At 40.2% G+C, this 24,367-nt stretch overlaps 1 protein-coding gene across 1 annotated transcript; it reads left to right on the top strand.

The window, feature by feature from the left end:
• The first annotated feature begins 19,286 nt into the window (after positions 1-19,286).
• LOC120945803 (olfactory receptor 6N1-like) lies at positions 19,287-23,901 on the top strand. The gene is made up of 2 exons (XM_040360259.1): positions 19,287-19,317; positions 23,000-23,901. Exons 1-2 carry the CDS (start codon positions 19,287-19,289, stop codon positions 23,899-23,901), a joined length of 933 nt encoding a protein of 310 aa, XP_040216193.1.
• The last annotated feature ends 466 nt before the right edge of the window (positions 23,902-24,367 follow it).

Here is a 24,367-nt window from a genome sequence, read left to right on the forward strand (position 1 = left end):
TTTTTTATCTTAATGCATTCTTTGAATGGGTGCTGCAATGAATGTTTGGGTACTGGACTCTCGAGATAAGTTAGTGGAGCTGTGTGCTACAATGAATGTTTGGGTACTGGACTCTCGAGATAAGTTAATGGAGCTGTGTGCTGCAATGAATGTTTGGGTACCAACATACCAATAGGGTGTTAACACATGCGGTGTGGTGAAGGAGAGTGTACACAGACAGATTTGGACTTTTGCTAATCCTGCTGTTTCTCTATGAATGGATTCTTCCACATTTCACCTTCTGCTTTTAAATGGATTTTCACTATTTCAATTTTTAGTGGACTTTTCTAGTTAGATATGATTTTATGTGTTGTTATTTGTGGAATCGATTTCACGTCTTCATTTTAAATGGACTATAAGCAACACAGATTGTTATTATCATATGTATTTTACTAACTTTTACTAGCGCTGCTAATGTTTTAGTATTTTACTTTGACATACCTTTTTGATAAACTTATAACATTTGTTGTGATATTTTTAACTACCTTTTAAGGATTAGTGAGGAATATAAGGAACATCCACTAATTTAAAGAAAACTCTTGAAAAAAAAGAGAATGACCAAAAACTGTTAAGGAAAAAAGTATAACAGAGATATTGGCGACTATCAAATAGAGATAGTTTTCGAATGGCAAAATAAAATTACTCTTGAACAAGCAGACGGGGAATACCGCACATCAGGGGAAGACCACAATAGGAATGGTTACCAACAGAGCTTTTTTTCTCAGAAAATAGGTGCAGGAACTCAACCACGACCCCGTTCAGATTTCACAAACAGTAGAAGGGTCTTAAAGGGGCATTAAATACCAGGATTGCATTACATACAGAGTGCAGCGTTCAGGGGTTACACATAGAGTGCAGAGCTGTCACTTGTAAACACAGAAACCAGACTTCTGTGTTTACAAGTGATTGTGGTGAGCAGGCACCAAAGGGTCTGAGCCAGAGGTGGTGGAACTAAGTTCCCCCAGAAAAAAAGGCCTGGTTACCAAGCTAATTGGACTCAAGCTCCTTTTAGACGGATCTAACCAGAGATCCCTTAGGGGCAGTGGCGGCTGGTGACATTTTAGGATGGGGGGGAGCAAGACCCCGCCCCTCCACATTTGGTCCCTCCCACTTCTCATAAGCCACACCCCCTATAGAATACACCCACTCCGTCCCCTGTATTCCACTTCCACTCATAGTGTCAGGAGTATACAGCTCAGCATCACAGCACAGAGTATATAGCCCCAGCATCACAAATCATGGTATATAGCGCAGGCTTACAGATTGGCGCAAACAAACTAAAAAATTACACTGTTAGTTATGAAGGACTCTAAATGGGCATGAGATTATCAAAGACTGCGGACATACTGCACGAGATTATCAGAGACTGTGGACATACTGCACGAGATTATCAGAGACTGCGGACATACTGCACGAGATTATCAGAGACTGCGGACATACTGCACAAGATGACCAGAGACTGTGGACATACTGCACAAGATTACCAGAGACTGCAGACATACTGCATTACTTGTCCTGCGACTTGGGAATTCAACGTTGCATGACAAGTCGTACCCCATGATTTCCAATGAGAACCGTTCATATCTGTGCGACTTCAAGTCACAGCGACTTCAAAGTAGTCCCTGCATTACTTTGGTCGCACTTTGATGCAACTTGAGGTCCATAGACCTCCAGAATACACAGGCATTGCTTTAAGTCGCATCAAACATTCAGACTGTGTTAGCCTGAAAGTCGCAAGATTCTGCCACAATTGTTTGCTGCGATTTTGCAGCGACTTGAAGCAATGCCTGTGTATTCTGGAGGTCTATGGACCTCAAGTCACATCAAAGTGGGACCAAAGTAATGCAAGGACTACTTCGAAGTCACTGTGACTTGAAGTTGCACAGATATGAACGGTTCTCATCAGGTCCGACTTATCCTGCAACAACTTTCCAGTCCCAAGTCGCTATTTCCACCAATTAAATATAAAAACCAATTGAATAAGCGGGGGGGGGGAGTAGGGGTTCCCTTCCTGCCGCTATTTCCACCAATTAAAAAAATAAAAAAAATAACATTTTAACAAGCCCGGAGGGGGGGGGGGGATTGGATAAGGTCCAAAAAGAAATGAATGAATAAGCGATGGTTTGGCTATTTCCACCAATTAAATAAAAAAAACAATGTTAAATACTTTTTTTTTTAACAAGCCCGGGGGGGGGGGATTGGATGGGGTCCAACTAAAAAAATTAATAAGCCGGGGGGGGGGGGGGGGGGCTAGGATGGCTGCCGTCACGGCTGCCAATTAAATAAAAACAATGTTAAATACTTTATTTTTTTTTAACAAGCCTGGTTTGGGTGGTGCCGTTACTGCTGCTCTTTCCACCTATTGACAAAAAAACATTGGAATAAGCTGTGGGTCGGCCGCTACGGCCGCTATTTTTGCCCAAAGTTTTTTTTTTTATAAGTCGGGTGCGGGAAGGGGTCTGTTTGACGGCTCTTACATACATGCCCGCTATCTGACATACTTTAATTAGGCAGGGAGGGGGTTCATACCTGTTACTGCAGGCATGCTGGCAGACAGCATAGCTCAGCTTCGAGGCGCACTCAGCTCCTGAGTCCCGACGTCACTTCCGGTTCTTCGTGAGACGTCGGGACTAGCACAGAGACGTGCGGGTGCACACAGAAAGTGTGCACCCGAGCCATAACAAGACAGTCCATCGCGCCGGAAGCAAGTGGCGCGATGGAGAACGCCACAAAGGCATTTTTTTTCTGCCAATGTAGCGCCTCGTCTGCAATCCCGTGATTGCACAGACGTGGCCCTACCCACACAGCACTGTGTCCAGCGCCCGGCGCTCGGACACAGTGCATCTAAGTACCTTTTTTGGAATTTTTTTTTCCTTAAAGGGACATGTTTAAATAAACATTTATTTATTTATTTATTTTTTAGATTTTTTTTTTTTTTTTACTGATTGGGGGAGGGGGGGGCAGCGCCCGGGCGCCCTCTATGGACGGGCCGCCACTGCTTAGGGGTGAGAATGGATACAATTTCCAATTTTTTTACCCCCACCCTAGGAATGGGAGGCTGCAGTCTGGCAACTCTCCACCTAGATCTCCATTCACCCCATGGGATAATAGAGAGGAACAACCTTTTCCCTTTAGGGAAGATTTAAATCAACAATGTAATATCCTGGTAAGTAACAGATTTGGTCCATTGGAGGAGATGATTTTAGATATAATCAACCTCAGGGTGGATCCCATTATGGAAAAATGATGACCCTGTTACTTTGGAGGCCACACTAAACCAAGTTAGAAATACTGATCAAGATCTGTTCTTGAGAGAAAGGGTGGATGAACCTATGAGAGAAAGTGGCAATCTGGCCAACTTTTCCTTGATCAACTTATTCTCTACACCACATTTAATCATTAAAAGCATAATGGAAAAGCACTGGCATATTTTACAAAACAACAGAGTTCTTGGTCTTCTGCTCCCGCCCAAACCTCAGTTTTTTTTAGAGGTGCTCCTTCATTGAAGGTTAAGATCGAACATAACATTTTAGACCCCCCTCTAGATTTCCTCTCTATATAACCTTACTGTGTACATTGTGAACATTGTCAGGTTTGTAGCCTTAAAGAAGAAGTAAACCCCCCCGAAAAAACGGGAAAAAAGAAAACCCTGCAAGGGAAATGCATAATGAGCTAGTATGCAAAGCATACTAGCTCATTATGTGGTACTTACCTGAAATCGAAGCCCCCGAAGTGCTCCTCGTTCCCCTCCACCGCCGCCGCCGCCATGTCCCCTCGGAGCTTCTTCCGGGTTTCGCCGCTGGGTATCGCCGAGTGACTGGCCAGAGCGGCGATGACGTCACGCACGCGCATGCGCGCGGGACAGCACGATCCTGCGAATGCGCACGGGACCGGCATAATCCCGGCATAATCCCATTCATAAAGCCGGGACAATCAGTGCGCCATAGACATCGGTGAAGTGTTTTCTGCAAATATCTCCTTAAACGTGTAAGTTAACCACTTAACGCCCGCCACACGACTATTTACGTCTGCAAAATGGCACAGACAGGCAGAAGGGCGTATATATACGTCCTTGCCTTCCAGCGGGTGGGGGGTCCGATCGAGACCCCCCCCCCCCGCTGCGTGCGGCGGGTGGATTCCCTCGGGGAGCGATCCAGGACGACGGCGCGGCTATTCGTTTATAGCCGCTCCGTCGCGATCGCTCCCCGGAGCTGAAGAGCGGGGAGAGCCGTATGTAAACACGGCTTCCCCGTGCTTCACTGTGGCGGCGCATCGATCGTGTCATCCCCTTTATAGGGGAGACACAATCGATGACGTCAGTCCTACAGCCACACCCCCCTACTGTTGTAAACACACACTAGGTGAAGCCCAACACGTTCAGCGCCCCCTGTGGTTAACTCCCAAACTGCAACTGTCATTTTCACAATAAAGAATGCAATTTAAATGCATTTTTTGCTGTGAAAATGACAATGGTCCCAAAAATGTGTCAAAATTGTCCAAAATGTCCGCCATAATGTCGCAGTCACGAAAAAAATCGCTGATCGCCGCCATTAGTAGTAAAAAAAAAAAAATTAATAAAAATGCAATAAAAATATCCCCTATTTTGTAAACGCAATTTTGCGCAAACCAATCGATAAACGCTCATTGCGATTTTTTTTACCAAAAATAGGTAGAAGAATACGTATCAGCCTAAACTGAGGGAATTTTTTTTTTATATATATGTTTTTGGGGGATATTTATTACAGCAAAAAGTTAAAAATATTGCATTTTTTTCAAAATTGTCGCTCTATTTTTGTTTATAGCGCAAAAAATAAAAACCGCAGAGGTGATCAAATACCACCAAAATAAATCTCTATTTGTAAGGAAAAAAGGACGCCAATTTTGTTTTGGAGCCACGTCGCACGAGCGCGTAATTGTCTGTTAAAGCGACGCAGTGCCGAATTGTAAAAACGTCTTTGGGCATTTAGCAGCATATTGGTCCGGGGCTTAAGTGGTTAAGGAGATATTTCTTGAACCTACAGGTAAGCCTTAATCTAGGCTTACCTGTAGGTGCAAGTTGTCAAAGTGGGTTTACAACCACTTTAATAAATGTAAAAAGAGAAAAATTATAATATTTTCTTCTAGGGCTACTTCAAAAATGTATACAGTGAAATCCTTTAATACCTATAGAACCATGCATGTGGTCTATCTGCTTCAGTGCCGGTGTGGGCTACAATATGTGGGCCCTACCACCCAGGCACTGAATGTCAGAGTTAACGAGCATATAGCCAATATCTGTAAGGAATATAAAAATCATGATCTTGCTCATGGTAGAAATACAGCTGGAACCCTTTTTTTGTGGGTATAGCCAGTTTTGATTCGCATTGGAGGGGCAGTCTCAAAGATAGGGAACTGTCCAAGATTGAGGCTAATTGGATTTATTTCCTTAAGGCCAGGTTCACACCTATGCGAATTGAGTGCGGCTTAAACCGCATCTAATTCGCAGGACATTTCAAAATACATTGTTTTCAATGAGGCTGGTTCACATATGTGCGATGCATCCGCACTGCGTATTGCCTCCAAACCGCGTGCGGTTTTTTATGTCTTGCGGTGCGGTTCAGGTGCGAATTCAGTCCCATTATCTTCTATGGGTACGCAGTTGAATTCGCAGATGTGTTCATTTCTCTTCAGTATTTGTCTCATTCAGTTCAATACACTTCCCCCCTCCCCCTCCCCTCTCCCAGGTCTCCAAATTCGCACCTGATCTGCAACTAAAATGCAGTTGATCTGCAGAACACCTTAAAGTTATATTCCACATGGGCTAAATGTGAACTGGGATGTAAATTGTTACTTGGATAATTCATGAATATGCTATTTTATGTGTTTCATTTTAGGCATATATTCGTATTCATTCTACATTTTATCTATTGTTTGTTTTATATTCTTTGTTTATATAGTGGTATATATTATACAGTATTCTATGGGACTGTCAAGGCCTGATATCACTTCCCTCCTTTGTAAAAGGGGGTTTAGGATGACATATCCCCACCGAATGTGGCCAAATATCTGAGATTTGCGCTGTGGGTTCTTCGCTTCCGATATGGTGGAATGTGAGATAGTGTAGCGGCTCCGATGGATACCAGAGTGATGTGTATACTCGGAGTGGGGCTGGGCTCTGAATAACATCACAGCGAGATATATCGTTGGAGCGAGGCTTGGCTAGAGTGGTGAGCCCCATGGGTGGGAAGTGAGAACAAGGCTCGGGTAGATACAAGGAGTACATACAGCGATGACAGGGGAAGATGCCCACACCCCGGAAGAAGTCCTTTTGGTGATGAAACCAGTCGGGCTGTGGTGTCGATTCCTGTCATCACGTTTGTAAGAGAGCTAACGATCGTTACTATGCCTATTAGGAATTCATTATGCTGATTTTAACGTGTTAGCATGTAAGTGCATTACTTTTTAATAAAGCCCTGTTGTAAAGGTTTTTCACTAACTGGTGTCTACTCTCTGTGCTGGGGTACATAATCCAATACTATGGTTTGAGACAAGAGGAATGTCAGTTTACCCACTTGCTGCTTAGAGTGATCGTCTTCCATACGCTGGGTACTGATTGTTGATGGTGTTTTTAAGATACATGAGCCTGTCTTAAAACCCTGTAATAGGTGGCCAACGCTCTCTGGTAAGAGCACATCCATTTATTGGTGGTGGTGTATTCACAAGGTGGAGAAACTTGTCGGTGATCATGGCATGCAAGACATGGAAATACTATATTAATAATGTGTGATGATAGTGACACCTGGACTCACTGAACTATATTTCATTCAAGCGGAACACATTTTTTATATATAATTTCTTTTTTTCAACTATAAATTTTTTATTATATCAATAAAATAGTACATACATACAGCAAAAGCATAAATGACAGAGTTGCAGTACAAACAAAACAGCAGAGATATAATCAGATCTGTAAAGGCTGTGCTTGTAAACATGGTACGGGCCTTGATGACCTAGACCAGTCTACCCCCAACTGGGTTCTAACTGTAGGACTGGAAGGACATCACGATAAGTAATGGTACAGCCTGTACTATAGAAAGAGTAAAAATAAATAAATAAAGATAAAAATAAAAGTAAAATAAATACAAACAAAATATCCACTATAAACTAATAAAATATTCATTGCTCTACACCTGCATACTGCTTAATACTAAGCATAAATGTTTTCAAAAACTCAAGTAGAAATTAAATATTGCAATCTTTTAAATAGGCGGAGGCTCTATGATGTGTTAGCCATGTTTTCCATTTTTTCCTAAAAGAGGGGATTGTGTGGTTTTTATAAGCTAGCATCAGCTCGAATTGAGCTTGGGTATTCACTCTATTTATAACCGTGGAAATATTAGGTGCTTCTGTGGATTTCCATAGTTTAGTAACAGTTAGTCTCGAGGCTATCAAGATATGGGTCACGACAGTTCTATAAATGGTAGGGTATATCTCCAGGTCAATGCCCAGTAAAGCTGAGGCAGGTGTAAGCGTAAGCAGGTTGCCTGTGAAATCTGCTATGAAGGATGATATTGAGTTCCAAAAGCTTCTCAGTGATTTGCAACTCCAAAGAGTGTGTAGGAGGTTTCCAGTTTGTTCTTTGCACCTCCAACAAATGTCGGACATTGTAGGGTAGATTTTAGATAGCCTGTAGGGAGTTAGATACCATCTATTGGTAATTTTTTGGGCGTTATCCCAATGTTCGATGCATGAAGATGCATTTTTAATTGTCTGGAATGATTTTTTCCATTGATCCCAGGAAAAGGATACGTCTAAGTTTTTTTCCCATTTTATCATATGAGTGTTTTTTTCAACTGGCTGGGATGAAAGTATGTTATAGAAGTATGAAATACCTTTTTTAACGTAATCCCTTTGTTGGGATAAATAATCCCAGATTAACGATGGTATCTCTATCGTATTTTCCGGGTTAAAATCCCTCAGACGCTTACACCTTCCCAGCTTGCACAAAGTGACATTTTTATAATTCAGGGGGAGGTTAACGTAAAGATAATATCCCTGTTTGATCCAATCGTCTACTGACATACGGATTTTGCAGTAGTTAATAATTTCTGTAGGGAGGTATAATTTAGATTTATTTCCTAAATGTCTAGATTTAGAAAGTATGTGTTTCCATGCAAATAGTGTGGCCTTTATACTTAATAGATTGGGATTGACTACTTTTGGGAGTACAATATTAGCTAATGCTAGGGTGTATAAATCAGAGGCCTTGGTAGAATCTTGTTCTATGTTCAACCATAGTTTATCTTTCTGGGGGGAGAACCAATATTTCATTTGATCTAGTATTGCTGCATAATAGTAATTCCTGATGTCAGGTAAGTTCATACCACCATGAGCCGTAATGGAGGTAAGAATGGAAAAGGCTACCCTTGTTTTTTTTTTATTCCAAATAAACTGTCTCAGTTTAATGTTTAGTTGCTTGAAGAATTTAGCCGGAATTGGGATAGGAAGGCATCTAAAGTAATATATGATCTTTGGTAATGTTTGCATTTTGAATGCAGCTATTTTCCCGACCCATGATAATTGAATTTTCTGCATTTTCGATAGGTCGCCACTAATTTGTTCTATGAGGGGGGGGAAGTTAACATCATACATTTTGGCTGGCAGTGGTGCAAGTCGAATTCCTAAGTACTCTACCGAGTTGTTATTCCATATGAATCCAAACTTTGATTTAAGGCTGACTGTTAATGGAGTAGGGATATTTATGGGTAATATGTAACATTTATTTATGTTGATTTTGTAGTATGAGACTTCCTTAAATTTTTCTAGTGCATTAATTACTGAAGGTAAGGATAATTCAGGATCGGCCAGAGTCAGTATAATGTCATCAGCGAAAAGGCCCAACTTGTGTTCATCCTGACCAATCACAATGCCTTTGATATCTGGGGAAGAGCGAATATATTCCGCTAAGGGTTCTATTGCAAGGGAAAAAATCAGTGGGGATAAAGGGCACCCTTGTCTGGTCCCGTTGGTTAGTGTGAAAGTTCTAGAAAGCATACCTGAGGAAAAAACTTTAGCAGTGGGATGAGTATATAATGCCATAATAGCAGAGTGTATAAATCCTTCAAGGCCAAATTTAGATAAAGTGTGTGAAATATATCCCCAGTGCATTCTGTCGAATGCTTTTTCTGCATCAATTGTTAAAAGTAGGGCGGGCATTCGATCATTATGTATTCTGTTAATAATATTCAGCATTCTTCTAGTGCTATCGGGAGCTTGTCTACCTTTAACGAATCCTACTTGATCAGGTCTAATTAATGAGGGGGTGATGTCAACTAATCTATTTGCTAGGACTTTCGCATAAATTTTAAGATCGGAATTTAGTAAAGATATGGGTCTATAATTCAAGGGAGAGTCAGGATCTTTGTCAGGTTTTGGAAGTGTTATTATTACAGCTTCTAGAAGTTCATTTGGGAAAGTTTTTGAATTTGCTGCTTGATTGAAAAGTCTGGATAAATATGGGGCTAAAATATCCTTAAAAACCGAGTAATATTCACCTGACAGTCCATCAGCACCTGGAGATTTATTTTTGGGAAGATCATTTATGACTTTCAAAATTTCTTCATTGGAGATTGGTTTATTGAGATTTTCTAAGGATATTGGGTCGATGGAGGGTAAATTAACAGTATCCAAAAAAGTTTCTATTTTATTAGTATTAGGTTGGGGGGTATTAATATCTTCTTTAAGATTGTATAATTCTTCATAGTACTGTGAAAATGCATCTACAATTTCTTGGGGATTGAACATTACTTTTCCTGATTTGTGGTGGGCTAATTTAATAATTTTATTTTTTTGTCTACGCTGGCGTAATTGGGAAGCTAATAGTTTACCCGCTCTGTTACCTTCTGAATAATATTTTAAATTAAGTTTCTTAAAGTACTTCTCATGGTCAGTTATCAGGATAGATTTGAGTTCCATTCTTAGAGTGGAAAGATGACGTTCCAAATTAATATCTAGAGGATTTTTTTTATGTAACTCTTCTTGACTTGCAATCTCTTTTAGTAGTGAGTTTATTTTGATATTTCTATTTTTTTTCTCCCTGGCAGTTAATTGTATCAGGAGGCCCCTAACGTAGGCCTTGTGGGAACACCATAAAGTAGCATCATTAACACTACTATTGTCATTCATAACAAAAAATTCTTCAATAGATTCCTTCATCACAGACTGATGTTTCCCCTGTGCAAGAATAAATGTATTATTCCTCCATAAGTAATTGTTGGGGCAGATTTGATTAGAATCAATTTCTATCGTAATAGGAGCGTGGTCTGACCACGTTAGATTATGAATTTTTGCGTCCACTATTTTCGGTAGGAGATTTTTGTCTGTGATGAAGTAATCCAATCTAGAGTATGACTTGTGAACATTAGAAAAAAATGTAAAATCTTTCTCTGTAGTGTGTAAGCATCTCCATGGATCATACAAATCTTCTTTCAAGAAAATATCAGCTAAACCTTTCCTAGGAGTCTTTCTTTTTCTTGAAGTGTCCATATCCGGGTCTAGGGGTGCATTAAAGTCTCCACAAATAATAAGACAACCCTTCTGAATCTTCCTTGCCATCTTGATCACTTTCTGGATAAACTGGTGGGGATTCTTATTTGGAGCATAAATGTTGACAATAGTATACGTTGAGTTATCGATAGAGGCTACTAAAATAATATATCTTCCATGGGCATCCGTCTTAAGGTCTAATTGCTGAAAGGAAACCGTATCCTTTACAGCCGTAATCACCCCTCTTTTCTTTTTCTTGTGGTTGGAAACAAAAATATGTGGAAATTTGTGATGTTGAAATTTAGGAGACTTATCCTTGGCGAAATGAGATTCTTGGATACAGAGGATGTCGCTGCCAAATTTGATGGCGTCGGCCCATAGAGCTCTCCTCTTGTATGGGCTATTGAGGCCCTTCACATTCATTGACAAGAGTTTAAGGGTCATTGCTGATAAGAGGATAATTGCTGATATGCAAGATCATTTTTGTGGACAAGTTGCATGTTAAAATGTGGAAAAAGCAGAGTGCAGATGCAGTAATACTTTATTTCCAGTAGGTGGAGGTGTTGTATCAGGTAAAGCAGCATGGTGCAGATACTATAGTGGAAGGCAAACAACAAAAACAAAACAAAAACAAAAATCAGAAAAAATAGGAGGAGTTGTGGAACAACTCCTGTGTACAATAACATGTACTTTTAAGTAGGAGGGAATAACTCAAACAAGTTCCCTTAAACGTCCTCCCCTGAGCCATCAGGTAATTCCCGAATGAAATATTGAAGGCAAACGTTAGAAAACCGGTAGAACCAAATTAATGGTGGACTAAGTTATCTTTTTTCTTCAGTCTTGTGGTATTGGTCCAGGAGCGCTGACATCCATTTTATCAGTCTCTTGATTGGGGATCAAACCCCAGGAGCGAAGAAGTTTTAGACCCTGATCCAAACTTTTAATTGCGTAGGAGGATCCTTTGTAATCTATAAGCAATTTTGTGGGGAACCCCCATTTATAGATCATTCCATGGTTGCGGAATATTTTTGTGATTGAATTCATGTTCTTGCGAGCTAGAATTGTCGCTTGGGAGAGGTCTGAGAAAAGGATTATCCCAGCGTAAGGGTCAGGTAGTGGTGAATGGCGTCTAGCGTATTGCATGAGCTGATCCTTTACCTCAAAAAAATGAATTCTAGCAATGACGTCTCGCGGTAACTTTTCAGCTATATGCTGTGGTTTAGGGAGCCTGTGAGCTCTATCAATCTCTAATTCTTGTTTTGAGACTGAAGGAATTAGGTCTGAAATCATGCTTTTAATAAAGCCTTTCAGCTCTGATGGTTTCACTGTTTCTGGTATTCCTCTGAATTTTATATTATTTCTTCTGCTCTGGTCCTCGATATTTCCAACCTTAATTCTAAGCTGTCTGACTTCTTCCTCCAGGTCAAAGTGAGAATCTATTAATTCGTTGTGCGCTGAGGTAAAATCGCACATCTTATTCTCAACATAGTCCACTCTGTCCCCCAGCGTGTCAATTTCTAGTTTGGACTTGTGCATATAGTTCAGCATGTCATGCTGTAAGGCACCCCTGAGGGACATAATCATTTCTTTTATAGTCGTGTCCAGTATGGGTTGACCTGCTGTCTGTATAGCATTAAGTTTGTCATCATAAGGATTACATTCTGGAATATAGGCAGTGTCAGGGTTAATGATGGAAAAGCTACCTTCTTTTTTAGAAATCCTTCTCCTCTGCCTCACAGGGCTCAGAATGTCCTCCTGGTGCTCTGTGCTGCATTCAGCCTGTGAAGCACTATGTTTCTCCACAGCTATGTCAGAGCTGGCAGTATTGCTTTCATGAGGAGAGGGGCCGGCGCCATCTTGGATTCTCTGAGGTGAAGCAGGGCTACAGAACTCACTCAGCTTACGTAGCCCCTCTCTCGTTTTTCTTTTGGCGGCCATCCCTCTTTTGTTCCCGCTGTCCTCCGGAACAAAACGGTGTCACTCGGGGCTTAAAAGTCGCTATATAAGTAGCTCAGGGAAGTCTGTTATAGCAGAGCTCCCTCACACTGCGTCCATACACTCCTGTGGCTGGACACGCCCCCCTTTTTATATATAATTTCAACTGGACCTTTTTATTTTTTAATACAATGACTAAAATTTGCATGACAGATCCTGTTGCTTCTTGATCTGCAATTGGAATTTGATTTCCTCTTAATGTGACTTGGTATCTATTTGTCTTTAAGGACTAGCCATGGTGGTCTACATAGCATATATAAATGTTTTTCTTTACTAGATAATGACACTTTAATATTGGGTATCTCTTACACTACTGACAATTGCTATACATTCAGTGATTGCTGAACTGTGATATGCAATGCTACCTACAGTATATATATTTACTATGCATTATTTTTCTGGGATGTGATATAACGACATTTGTTTCATAGAGTATTTTTTACTGGTATCTTTTTCAGCACAGGATTACATACACATCTTTTTTCAATCCTGTGACAGGCAGCAAATTAACCATAGCCACAAATAGTTAACATGTTTTTACCAAGCACCTATTATAATAATAAACATTGTGCATCACACTGAGACTAATTACAGGAAAATATTTAATTAGATATCTTTGAGCACGTGTTTGAGAAATTTGTTTTTCTTCACATAACAGCTTCTAGACAGAGTATAAATATAATTAGAGATATGAAGTCTACAGTAAATGGCTTACAGGGCACTTAAAGTACATTCTTAATTTTGTTTGAGAATTTAAAGGAATAAGGCATTGTAAAAAAAAGGCATAACATTTCAAATGACAATGAATTTCAAATGACCCCGGAAAGAAACAAGGTGCATCTACATAGCTAGTCAAATTCTGGGTAAGAGCGAGTCCTGTGTACACACGACTGGTCCAAACCGATGAAAACGGACTGAAGTTCAGTTTCATCAGTCCAAACCGACCGTGTGTACGGCCCATCGGTCTGTAGTCCTTCGGACAAAAATTAGAGAACTTGCTTTAAAATCGAACCGATGGATGGCTGACCGATAGGTCCAAACCGATGGTTAGTACACAAAAGCATCGGTTCAAAACCCGCGCATGCTCAGAATCAGGTCGACGCATGCTTGGAAGCATTGAACTTCATTTTTCTCTGCACGTCGTTGTGTTTTACGTCACCGCGTTGGACTCGATCAGTTTTTTAACTGATGGTGTGTACGCACATCAGACCATCAGTCTGCTTCAGCAGTGAACCGATGAAAACGGTCGTCGGACCATTCTCTACCGTGTGTACGCGGCCTAAGTTGATTAATCTTGGCTGTCTATAGACTGATCCTACATGCCTGGGTGTATCCATATTGTGTGCAGTCCAATAGGGTAGACTGTACACTTGCTGCACACATTAGGTATAAGCTTGTGCTGTCACTGCTCTCATTGTCATTTTAGTCAAGGTAAAATAGTAGAAAAATATGACTGTCACACCTGTACTGGACCCACGCCATAGAAACGATAGGTTGTAGCCCAAAGCTCCCACCAATTTCAGGCACATACAGTATCTCACATTTAACAGTGAGTACACCCCTCACATTTTTGTAAATATTTTATTATATCTTTTCATGTGACAAAATTGAAGAAATTACACAATGTAAAGTTGTGAGTGTACAGCTGAGGATCTAAAAGAAAAATTGTTGTTCTACATAAAGATGGCCTAGCTATAAGAAGATTGCCAAGATCTAAAACTGAACTGCAGCATGGTGGCCAAGACCATACAGCGGTTTAACAGGACAGATCCCACTCTGAACATTTCAAATGATAATGAATTTCAAATGACCCGGAAAGAAACAAGGTGCATCTACATAGCTAGTCAAATTCTGATGAGACCAAGATAACTTATTTGGTTCACTGATTTGGTGTTGGAACACATTGGATGCCTTCAAACTGCCATTGTTCTCTTGCTGGGCATCCTAATTGTCCCTGTGCCTTTAAGAGGAGTGGGCTTTCTTCAGGCAAAACCTGCCCTTAATTTATCCACTGCTATATATGCTTCAACTTGGAGACTAGGGAATGAGCCTGATTCGGCTAACGAACATTATGGGGTGTTCACAGCAATTTGAGCTCCTGCGGAACGCCCCATAATGAATGGCAAGAACGTCAATGCACTGTAAGATCGCAGTGCATTGACGGCTGCTGATTGGCCAAAGCATGCACCTGACCTGCATGCTTTGGCCAATCACAGCACACTTGCTGTGAAAGCCATGATTGGCCAAAGCAGGGTGCCTTTGGCCAATCATGGTTTAGGGGGTTGACTCTATGCCCCACACTATGTAAGGCTGCTTACACGGAATATATAAATAAATCATTGACAAAACGGCATGGGTTTCGCCCAAGCCATTACCAGGCCCTTTGGATCTGTTATGGGGAATGGGGATGTTTTTTTTTTAGATTACACCAGACCCTTCAAGTCTGGTATAGATTTTAAGGGGAAACCCTGTGCCAATTTTTTTTTAAATGGTGTGGGGTCCCCCCCAAACTCCATACCAAACCCTTATCAGAGCACGCAACCAAGAAAAAGAGTGGGGACAAGAGAGCGCCACATGCCTTCAACATGTTGATGGGGACAAGGGCCTCTTCCCCACAAACCCTTGCCTGGTTTTTGTGGGGATCTGTGACTCCCAGATCCCGATTCCCCCTATGTGAATGGGTATTGGGTAAATTGTACCTCTACACATTCACAAAAAAAAGTGTCAAATAGTTAAAAATTAGAGGTGCACAGAAATGGAAATTTTCAGAAACGAAACCAAAATAAAAAAAAATGTCAGGCCGAAACCGAAAATGACTTTTCTTTTTTTTTAAAATAATCGTATGTTTTAAAACAGTACAGTCGGATTGCATCCTATCACTGTCGCCCAATTGCCGCCTCCTCTTGTTTCTTTTTTTTTTTTTTATTACTTTATCACTTTTTTTGTAGCTTGTCATTTTACTTTTTTTATTTTTGTATAATTTTCTTATTTTTAATATTATTTTTCTTATTCTTTACTTTTTAATTACTTATTTTATTAATTTAATTATTATTTCTTATTTTTTTCTACACTTAACTTTATTGCTATCACATCAGGAGAAAATAATTCGCTGATGTGATAGCAATTGGAGGTGACAGGTATTCTTTATTAACCCTGTCACCTCAAAACAGGAGATGGATTGGCGGCAGGGACAGGAGCCTAGAAATAGGCAGCTGGGGGAAGAGGGGGGGGCCAGAGATCCCCGATGATAGAGCCAGCCGAGAGATGTATGTAGGGGGGAGAGGGGAGGACGGATGGCTGCAAACATGTTATGCTAGAAAGAAAAGCAACTCACCACCCGTATGTTGAAACTGTCTCCGCTCTGCTCGTACACAGCCCCCCCTCCTCCTAACCCCACGCTGTGATAGACAGAACACATCTCAGCATTAGACCCGCATTCTGTCTATCACAGCGTGGTTAAGAGCAGGCGGAGCTGTGTGCGAGCAGAGCGGAGACAATTTCAATGTGTGTTTACCGCTCTGCAATCCCGCGTTGCACCACTATTCACTATCGTCAATTTTTAAGTTGTTCCGGCATTTCTCCAAAACAGCTATTTTCGGACGATATGTATCCCTAGTAAAAATGACAGGAGATAGTTTGGGATAAGTTCCTTATTAAAAAAAACCTCCATCTTCGATGACAGTGCTGACGACCCGAGAAAAAAACCCGGAAAAATTCCACCTCGATGGGAGTCGTCCCGCAACTGCAGGATTTTTGCAATGACAGATGTTATACATGGCATGACGTCAGAAGGGGGCAGGGGCCACCCATTTATGTCAACAAAGTGGCCCCGCCCTCAGCTATATAACAGCTGTCATTGCAAAAAGCCTGCAGTCGCGGGACACCTTCCATCGAGGTGGAGTTTTTCAGTTTTTTTCTTTTTGGGTCGTCAGCGATGTCATCGCATGCGCTGTCATTTTTAAAATTTTGACACTTTTTTTAGTAAATGGGTATTGGGTACATTGGGTACATTCACATGGGGGGCCCTGTGGCCTGCCAGGTTGCGTGCTCAGATAAGGGTCTAGTATGATGGATCTTGGGGAGCCCCCACACAATTTTTTTTTAAATTTTGGTGTGGGGTTCCCCATAATATTTATACCAGACCCAAAGGGCCTGGTAATGGACTGGGGGGACCCATGCAATTTTTTTCAATGATTTTTATTTATATTGCTGGGATCCGACAATTCATTACAGCCGCGAGCAGTTTTAAATGACACTTTTTCCTTTATAAATTTAATTTTGCTGTGGTACTGTTCTAAACACAGGAAAGATGTGCTACTTTACAGGCATACTAAGATAACACCCAGGCACGATATTTAAAGGAATATTTCATTTTTATTGTTTTACTTTAAGCATTATTAAAATCACTGCATCTGAAAAAACTTCATGAAAAACTACATGTCCCCTGGGGCAGGATCCAAACACTTTTTATGGCAATAACTGGCATATAAGCCTTTAAAATTAGCACTTTTGTTTTTTTATGTTCTTGTCCCATAGACTTTAACTGTATTCGCATGTTCGCACAAATTTTTTGCCTGTTCGCAAGTTCTGGTGTGGACCGAATCGGGAGGGGTGTTCGGCTCATCACTATTGGAGACTCTCAAAAATATAGCGTTAAGACCACCACAGTATACCGAGGGGCCTTGACCTGGGCACTGTGGCTTTCACATATATTTGTAAATGTGTGCAACTTAACCCTCTGTTTTTAACATAAAGTTTTAGACAGGGTCACTTTGTTTTGTTTGCAGACTCCTTGGTAAGTGTGCTGGGAAATGTTTGTATATCCAATGTACAAACAGGTATTATCAGGAAAGAGCCAAACAAGAATCATGGTGGAATTGTGCACATACTGTATACTCAGGTATACATAGTTATTAATTAAGATACCCTCAGAAGAATGTTTCAGCAAAGTTCAATTGCAAGGGTCCCTGAGGATGATAGCAATGCAGTCTGTCTTGGTGTTGGAGTCCTGAAGAAATGATCAGTGGTAATGTAGGGAAATTCTCCAACCATTGTCCAACCAGCCTGGAATGCAGATTCTCACCAGCAGAGACTGTAGCGTGGCACTGGAACTCAGAGTCAGCCTATCTACTCTGTGTCTTAGTCCCTAGCAATTTCTAATCTGCCATGTAACCGAACCTCTAACTACCAAAAGTGGCCACCGATGCCTAACCTGACTTTAGTCTATGCTGGTTATGGCTAAAACTAGCTATAGAATTCCAAACCAGAAAGCATAAGGTTAACTAAAATAACAGGAGCTCCAACTGTCCCTAATTTCGAGGGACTGTCCCTGATTTGGAGCAATGTCCCTCTGTCCCTCATTCCTCCTAATTTGTCCCTCATTTTGGCCTGATCATTATAGATGTGTAAAAAATGCACTTTTTATCAAAAAGTGTTTCCCAGTGCTAAACCTTTCATCTGATTTCTAAATTGCTGCATTTGTAAATTCCAAAAGCCAATATAAAAGAATAGTAGTGGTAAAAAAGCACTTGTGGGTATAACCAATCTTGTTTTTTTGTACAAGTCTCCTTTAAGGGGGTGTGGCAAGGGGTGAGTCCTATGCCCACATACTTTTGCTGATAGGTGTCCCTCATTCCCATCTTGAAAAGTTGGGAGGTATAATGCATACATTCAGTAGCACAGACCTAGCAATTTGGTGTTGTTCATGTGAGATAACAATAAAACCGGGACTCGTCTGTCACTAGATTTCAGACCAGAAAGTTTTGGGTAGCTACAGTGAAACAGTCAGAACACAAGAACAATGACCTAATAATCTCTGTATTTCAGTGTAAATACAATGTATAGACATTTTAAATAAATACTAATTGCATTTTAATGCAAAAACTCTGCAATCTGTCATTATCTGCTACATCACTGTCCAACACACTGTGAGCATGTCTGGAACTGAAAAAATAGACATTTTCCCTAACTTCTCTATGTCTCCTCTGACACACACACAGCAAAGCTACCAACTTTTAGGCCCCATTCACATGGACGGACCGTTCAGGTCCGCCTGTCAGTTTTGACGGCGGACCTGAACGGCCACTCCACGCAGTCCTATGGAGCGTCGGATATCAGTGGAGACATGTCCACTGACATCCGACCCGATCCGATCCGCCAAAATCAGACGTATGGCGATAAGTTTATATCCATCCATGGCGGATCGGATCGGGTGAGATCTGATGAAAACGGACATGCTGTCTGTTTTCATCATATCGCTCCATAGGAATCAGCGGCGCTGCACAAGCCCCTCCTCGCTCAGTGAGCAGAGAGGAGCTTGTCATCTGCCAGCTCAGCGGAGATCTGTGGACTGTTTTCATCAGATCTCACCCGATCCGATCTGCCATGGATGGATATAGACGTATCACCATACGTCTTATTTTGGCGGATCGGATGTCAACGGACATGTCTCCGCTGACATCCAACTCTCCATAGGACTGCATGGAGCGGCCGTTCAGGTCCACCGTCAAAACTGACAGGCAGACCTGAACGGTCCGTCCGTGTGAATGGGGCCTTATAGGGAAGAGTCTGGCACATGATAAAAATTCAATGATCAGCCTTTTTAAGCAACCTAACCTCAGTTAGGAGGCCAGGAAGTGTATTGCTGGTAATTGGTTGCTATAGACACAAATGGCTGCATTAGTTTGTCATTTTCTCAACTGCAAACATCTTGGGTTTGGACCAAACTCATGGTCGACCCGAACCTGAAGCTCATGCTTAGTTGTTTTGTTTTAACCTTCCTTTACTGTGAGTATGCCTATATGATTCCAATAAAAGCAGGTTGGTTTTGAAAAGTGATTGGAACATAATTTAGGCAGAAGATTTATTTTTCATGTTTTAAAGGGACAATGCTCACCATCCCACCATGCTAGTCGTCTCAACTCATAGCAAAAAGCAAATGTTTTGTAAAAGAAATACGAATTTGAAAGAGCGTTTGAAAGAGCAACCATTTGTTAGTGTCTAGCCAGATCAGTACTGAATAATTCAGCACAGCAAAAAACAGTTACAAATTAACTGCATCCTGTATGTCAGGGTCGCAGAGAACTGTCACGGTAGACAGGCACTGTGCATCATCAGTAACATGCAAGTCCTAAATAAAGCCAAGGCACCTAATTTTACTCACTAGTGCTCTCCACAAGTGGTGATGAGCTTTGTTGTGAAATTACTCCCAGGTTGTGGCCTTCTGATGCACTGAGACTGGATACAGTTGTTTTTGGAAAAAACTGGGTGAAGTACACAATCAAGAGCCAAGCACTTATGTTCAAAAACAGGTGAGTTGTCAAATGGCTGGCAGGTGCCAGGTCAAAAATGTAATCCCGTGACAGAAGCCTTAGAATAAGTTCAATTAGTAAAGGTAAAGTAAGGTTTTTGCTCAGGCATTGCAAACTGCATTACTCCAAACCACCCCCAATTACCTTGTCCCCTCTAGTCCCTCGTGCCACTTCTGCTGATTGTCTGGCCCATCCTACTTTCAATCAGAAGTCTTGCTACTACTGACAGACAGGATGCTATGATCCCACTCAGAAACTAGACACATAAACCATGCTGGACTTGCGTGGTTCTGATATAAAGGTAAGAACTTTAAACATAGTTTTAATGTACACTGAACATTTTGAAACCTCTCCTGAATGATTTAACTTGACAGATAGTAACCGAAGTTTAAAAACGTCAGTTTTGCCACATTTATATGCCGCGTTTAGCCGCGTTTGCGTTTAGGAGTGTTTTTTTTAAAACAGTCGAAAATGTATCTCCATTAAAAACGCCTGTAAACTAAATGCAGCTAAATGTGAATTACCATCTGTTACAGACATTTGGCGTTTCAAATGCCTCTGAACATCCATCCTGAATGCATTTTCTTGCATTCCAAAAAATGCTTTTAAATGTAACTGCCTAGAAACTACTATAAACAACCCTGTGTATATGTACAGATAAGATAACATAGAGAAGAGTTCAGGGGCAGCTGAAAAAAAAAATACTCAACTGCTCTAAACTGTCCGTTCACCAGCAGAACTGTACATGAAGCCTAACTGGTATAGCAGCACTACTATAGTTACATAGTAGTTAGTCAGGTTGAAAAAAGACACAAGTCCATCCAGTTCAACCATAAAAATAAATAAAAATAAAATAAAACATTTTGTACAATCCCATATACACAATTCTATACCCACAGTTGATCCAGAGGAAGGCAAAAAAAACAGCAGAGCATGATCCAATTTACTACAGCAGGGGAAAAAAATCCTTCCTGATCCCCCAAAAGGCAATCGGATTTTCCCTGAATCAACTATTCCTAGATAGTTTTAGCAGTTTGCAGTTTAATTTGACTTAATGTTTTAAATAAAAACTATATTCCATTGGGTTAGTTTTATTGTATTTTTTCATTAAGTTTATGTTTTAAAGCTGTCTTATGTGTATAAATTATGTTTTACAAATAAACATTTAAAACAGTGTGCACCCATGTCAAAGATTTTCAGGGAATTATGGGTATTCTATGGATAAAGTACTTGAAGAGCTGCTTCCTTTCAGACACCCTGGGGCCGATTTACTACAGCTATCCTAAATGTGACAGTGCCTCACACACTGGGATTATCGGACGAATGGTTGTCCTTTTTTTTTTTTGCATGCTAGTTTCATTTTGAAAATGAAGAGTTTACTAAAGTTACGAAAATTCTCGTTTGTCAGAATTAAAATTTGAAAGTGAGGTAATGTTTTAGTGTATTTGTATTGTATTTTAGAACAAAAACTGTACTGTCCCATCAGATAATTTTGCATGAATTGCCGTGATCGTCTCTCGCTGTGTGCTAACGATCAGATTATCATATGTTCGCTTAAAAATCTGTATTTTTCATATGATTTTCTGATTGTGTGTACAGGCCGAAACTCACAAAACAGACATTGTCCAGGATTTATGAAGCAGTGGATGTCTGTTGATAAACTGTCAGAGAAGGTTAGCATTGTAAAGTCTGATTTTTAACAGCATTTCAGAGTAAGCTTGAAGCTTATGTAGATCTGCCAGCTATACAATATCAAAATGGATTTAGCATGCAAACTGGTGAGTTTTAAAGCACAAAATGAATAGCTGTATAATGTGCAAGGGACTTACATTAACCACTTCCCGCCCGGTCGATAGCATATTGACGTCAGGGATATGGTTCTGTTATCCTGACTGGATGTCTATGTGTAACATAGCCGGCAAGTGCGGCAAAATACTTCAGTGAAGGGGGGGGGGGAATGTTATGACAAAAATGTTGGTCTTTTTTAATTTGTTTAGCAAAAAATAAAAACCGCAGAAGCGATCCAATACCACCAAAAGAAAGCTCTATTTGTGGGAAGAAAATGATAAAAATTTTGTTTGAGTACAATGTAGCATGACCGCGCAATTGTCATTCAAAGTGTGACAGCGCTGAAAGCTGAAAATTGTCCAGGGCAGGAAGGGCCGTAAGTGCCTGGTATTGAAGTGGCTAATAACATACAGATTAAATCAAAAGAAGTGATGAAAACATGAATAACTGAATCAAAGCAAGAGGATGCTGATAGGAGCAAGAGATGTTAGGTACCTTCAAGCGTGGTAGCTGCCCAGAATTTATTATGCTAGGTTTTGGCTTGCCAGTCCTGCATCGGTTGAAACATGTTCAAACTCAGCGAGGACAACCGTTTAATAGATTAGCAATGGCACCCTGGTGCACAAGTTCTCATCTCAGGCTATAAATGGAGGTGGACGCTACTTCGGAGCTGCATTATTTTCTAACCAAAGCTTAATTTACTTTTATTTGTACAGTTAGTGAAATGTACCACATATAGGACCTACGTAAGTAGGATAAGCAATGGCAGCACCTATGATTTCGGTATTTGTATAATTACTTTTTTATTTTTCTTAAATTGTTCCAAATACATCATATTTCAGAAATATTTAAACTTTATATCGGAATCTGTAGACAAACTGGAATTATGGCTCTTTTATGTTTATGTTTAATTATGGCTCTTTTATGTTTATGTTTATTATATGTTCTCATTCATATAGCATAGCTAAAAGAAAAAAAAAATCAGATTGTAATTTTAAATGCTGTTTTCTGATAACTCCAGCACTTAAGAATCCTACTTTGGTCTTTGTTTATGAGAGGGCTGTGGAACAGAGTCATCCACAATTAACTCAAATTAATAATTTCGTAGGAAGGGGGGTAGAAGGGAATGAGAAACTTCTGGGCATGTGTGAACATGAGCCAAGATTCTATGAAAGTATAATTTTAAAATATTCTTGATTTTTCTTTTTTTTTTCTTTTGTCCTGACTGTATTAAAGAAAAAATATAAGCAAAACCATTATACATTCCATTTATGTGTGCATCCATTTTTTGCTGTTTTTGATGGAATTTACCGGTTGGACAAACAACCAAACTATGAAATTAGAATTTATTTTTGTTGGATTTTCCAGTGCTCAGAGCATAAAACTTGTCTTGTTCTCAATATTTTTAACCATTTATATTTTGACTATCATTGCAAATTTCCTTATAATTATTATAGTAAAACTGACACCATCTTTACATACCCCTATGTATATGTTCATTGCCAGCCTTTCGTTACTGGAGATCTTCTATGTAACTGTTACAATACCAAACATGTTGTCCATTTTCATAGTGAAATGCAAAACAATCTCATTTGAAGAATGCATGACCCAATTATACGTGTTCTTCTCACTTGGATCATCTGAATGCTTTCTGTTAACAGTAATGGCTAGTGATAGATACCTTGCAATCTGTAATCCACTGAGATATTCATCTTTAATGACAACAAAATTATGTCTACAATTGATAATTCTAAGTTTTTTATGTGGGTTTTCTGCCTCAATATTAACAATCACATTTATTGCTATGTTACCCTTTTGTAATTCCAATAGAATAAATCATTTCTTTTGTGATTATCCTGCACTTCTCGCACTAGCCTGCACTAAAAGCAGCACAACAGAAGCTATATTTTTTACTCTGTCTTGGAGTATTGTATTAACATGTTTTTTTCTGATAATGGCGTCCTATGTGTGCATCTTTTTCACTATCAAACTTTCTGCAATAAAGCAAAGTAAAGCTTTTTCCACCTGTATATCTCACTTGACCGTTGTACTTATTTTTTATGCATCTGTTATATTCATGTATGTAAGACCAAAGGCAAAGTATGACCTAAATAAGGATAAAGTTGTGTCTGTTGTGTATTCTGTTGTGACTCCCTTATTAAACCCCATGATATACTCCCTGAGGAATAAGAAGTTTCAAACAGCAGTTTTTAGTTCAGTGCTTAGATGGTCCATTCCATCCTAATTTTTAACCTATTAACAGCATTGAACTTGCTATCAAACATAATTCTTGTGGACTTTAATGTAAACCTTTCGCAATCCTGGTCCATTTAAACAGTAAAGACATTAAGGTTGACCCCTCATCCATTCCTAAAAAGTTGTAATTGTTTCTTTAATGTTATGGGCAACCTCACTGACTGAGGCCAAACTTGACTCTTACAGCATTTAATAGAAAATGTTCACCACCACTTCGGTTTCATACTGCCTTTTACAGTACATAAATAGAATCCACAGTCATTAGGACTCGCAAGTATGTGCTCTGCACTATCCAGCAGCAGATGCCACTGTCTTCCATCACTTGTGTATCTGCCAGAGCTGGATACCCTACTTCTTAGGCCCCATACACACGACCGAGTTTCTCGACAGAATTCAGCGAGAAACTCGGTCGGAGCCAGATTCTGCCGAGAAACCCGGTCGTGTGTACACTTTTC

This window comes from Rana temporaria, chromosome 1 (genome assembly GCF_905171775.1).
Source record: "Rana temporaria chromosome 1, aRanTem1.1, whole genome shotgun sequence".
NCBI classification, from domain to species: domain Eukaryota; kingdom Metazoa; phylum Chordata; class Amphibia; order Anura; family Ranidae; genus Rana; species Rana temporaria.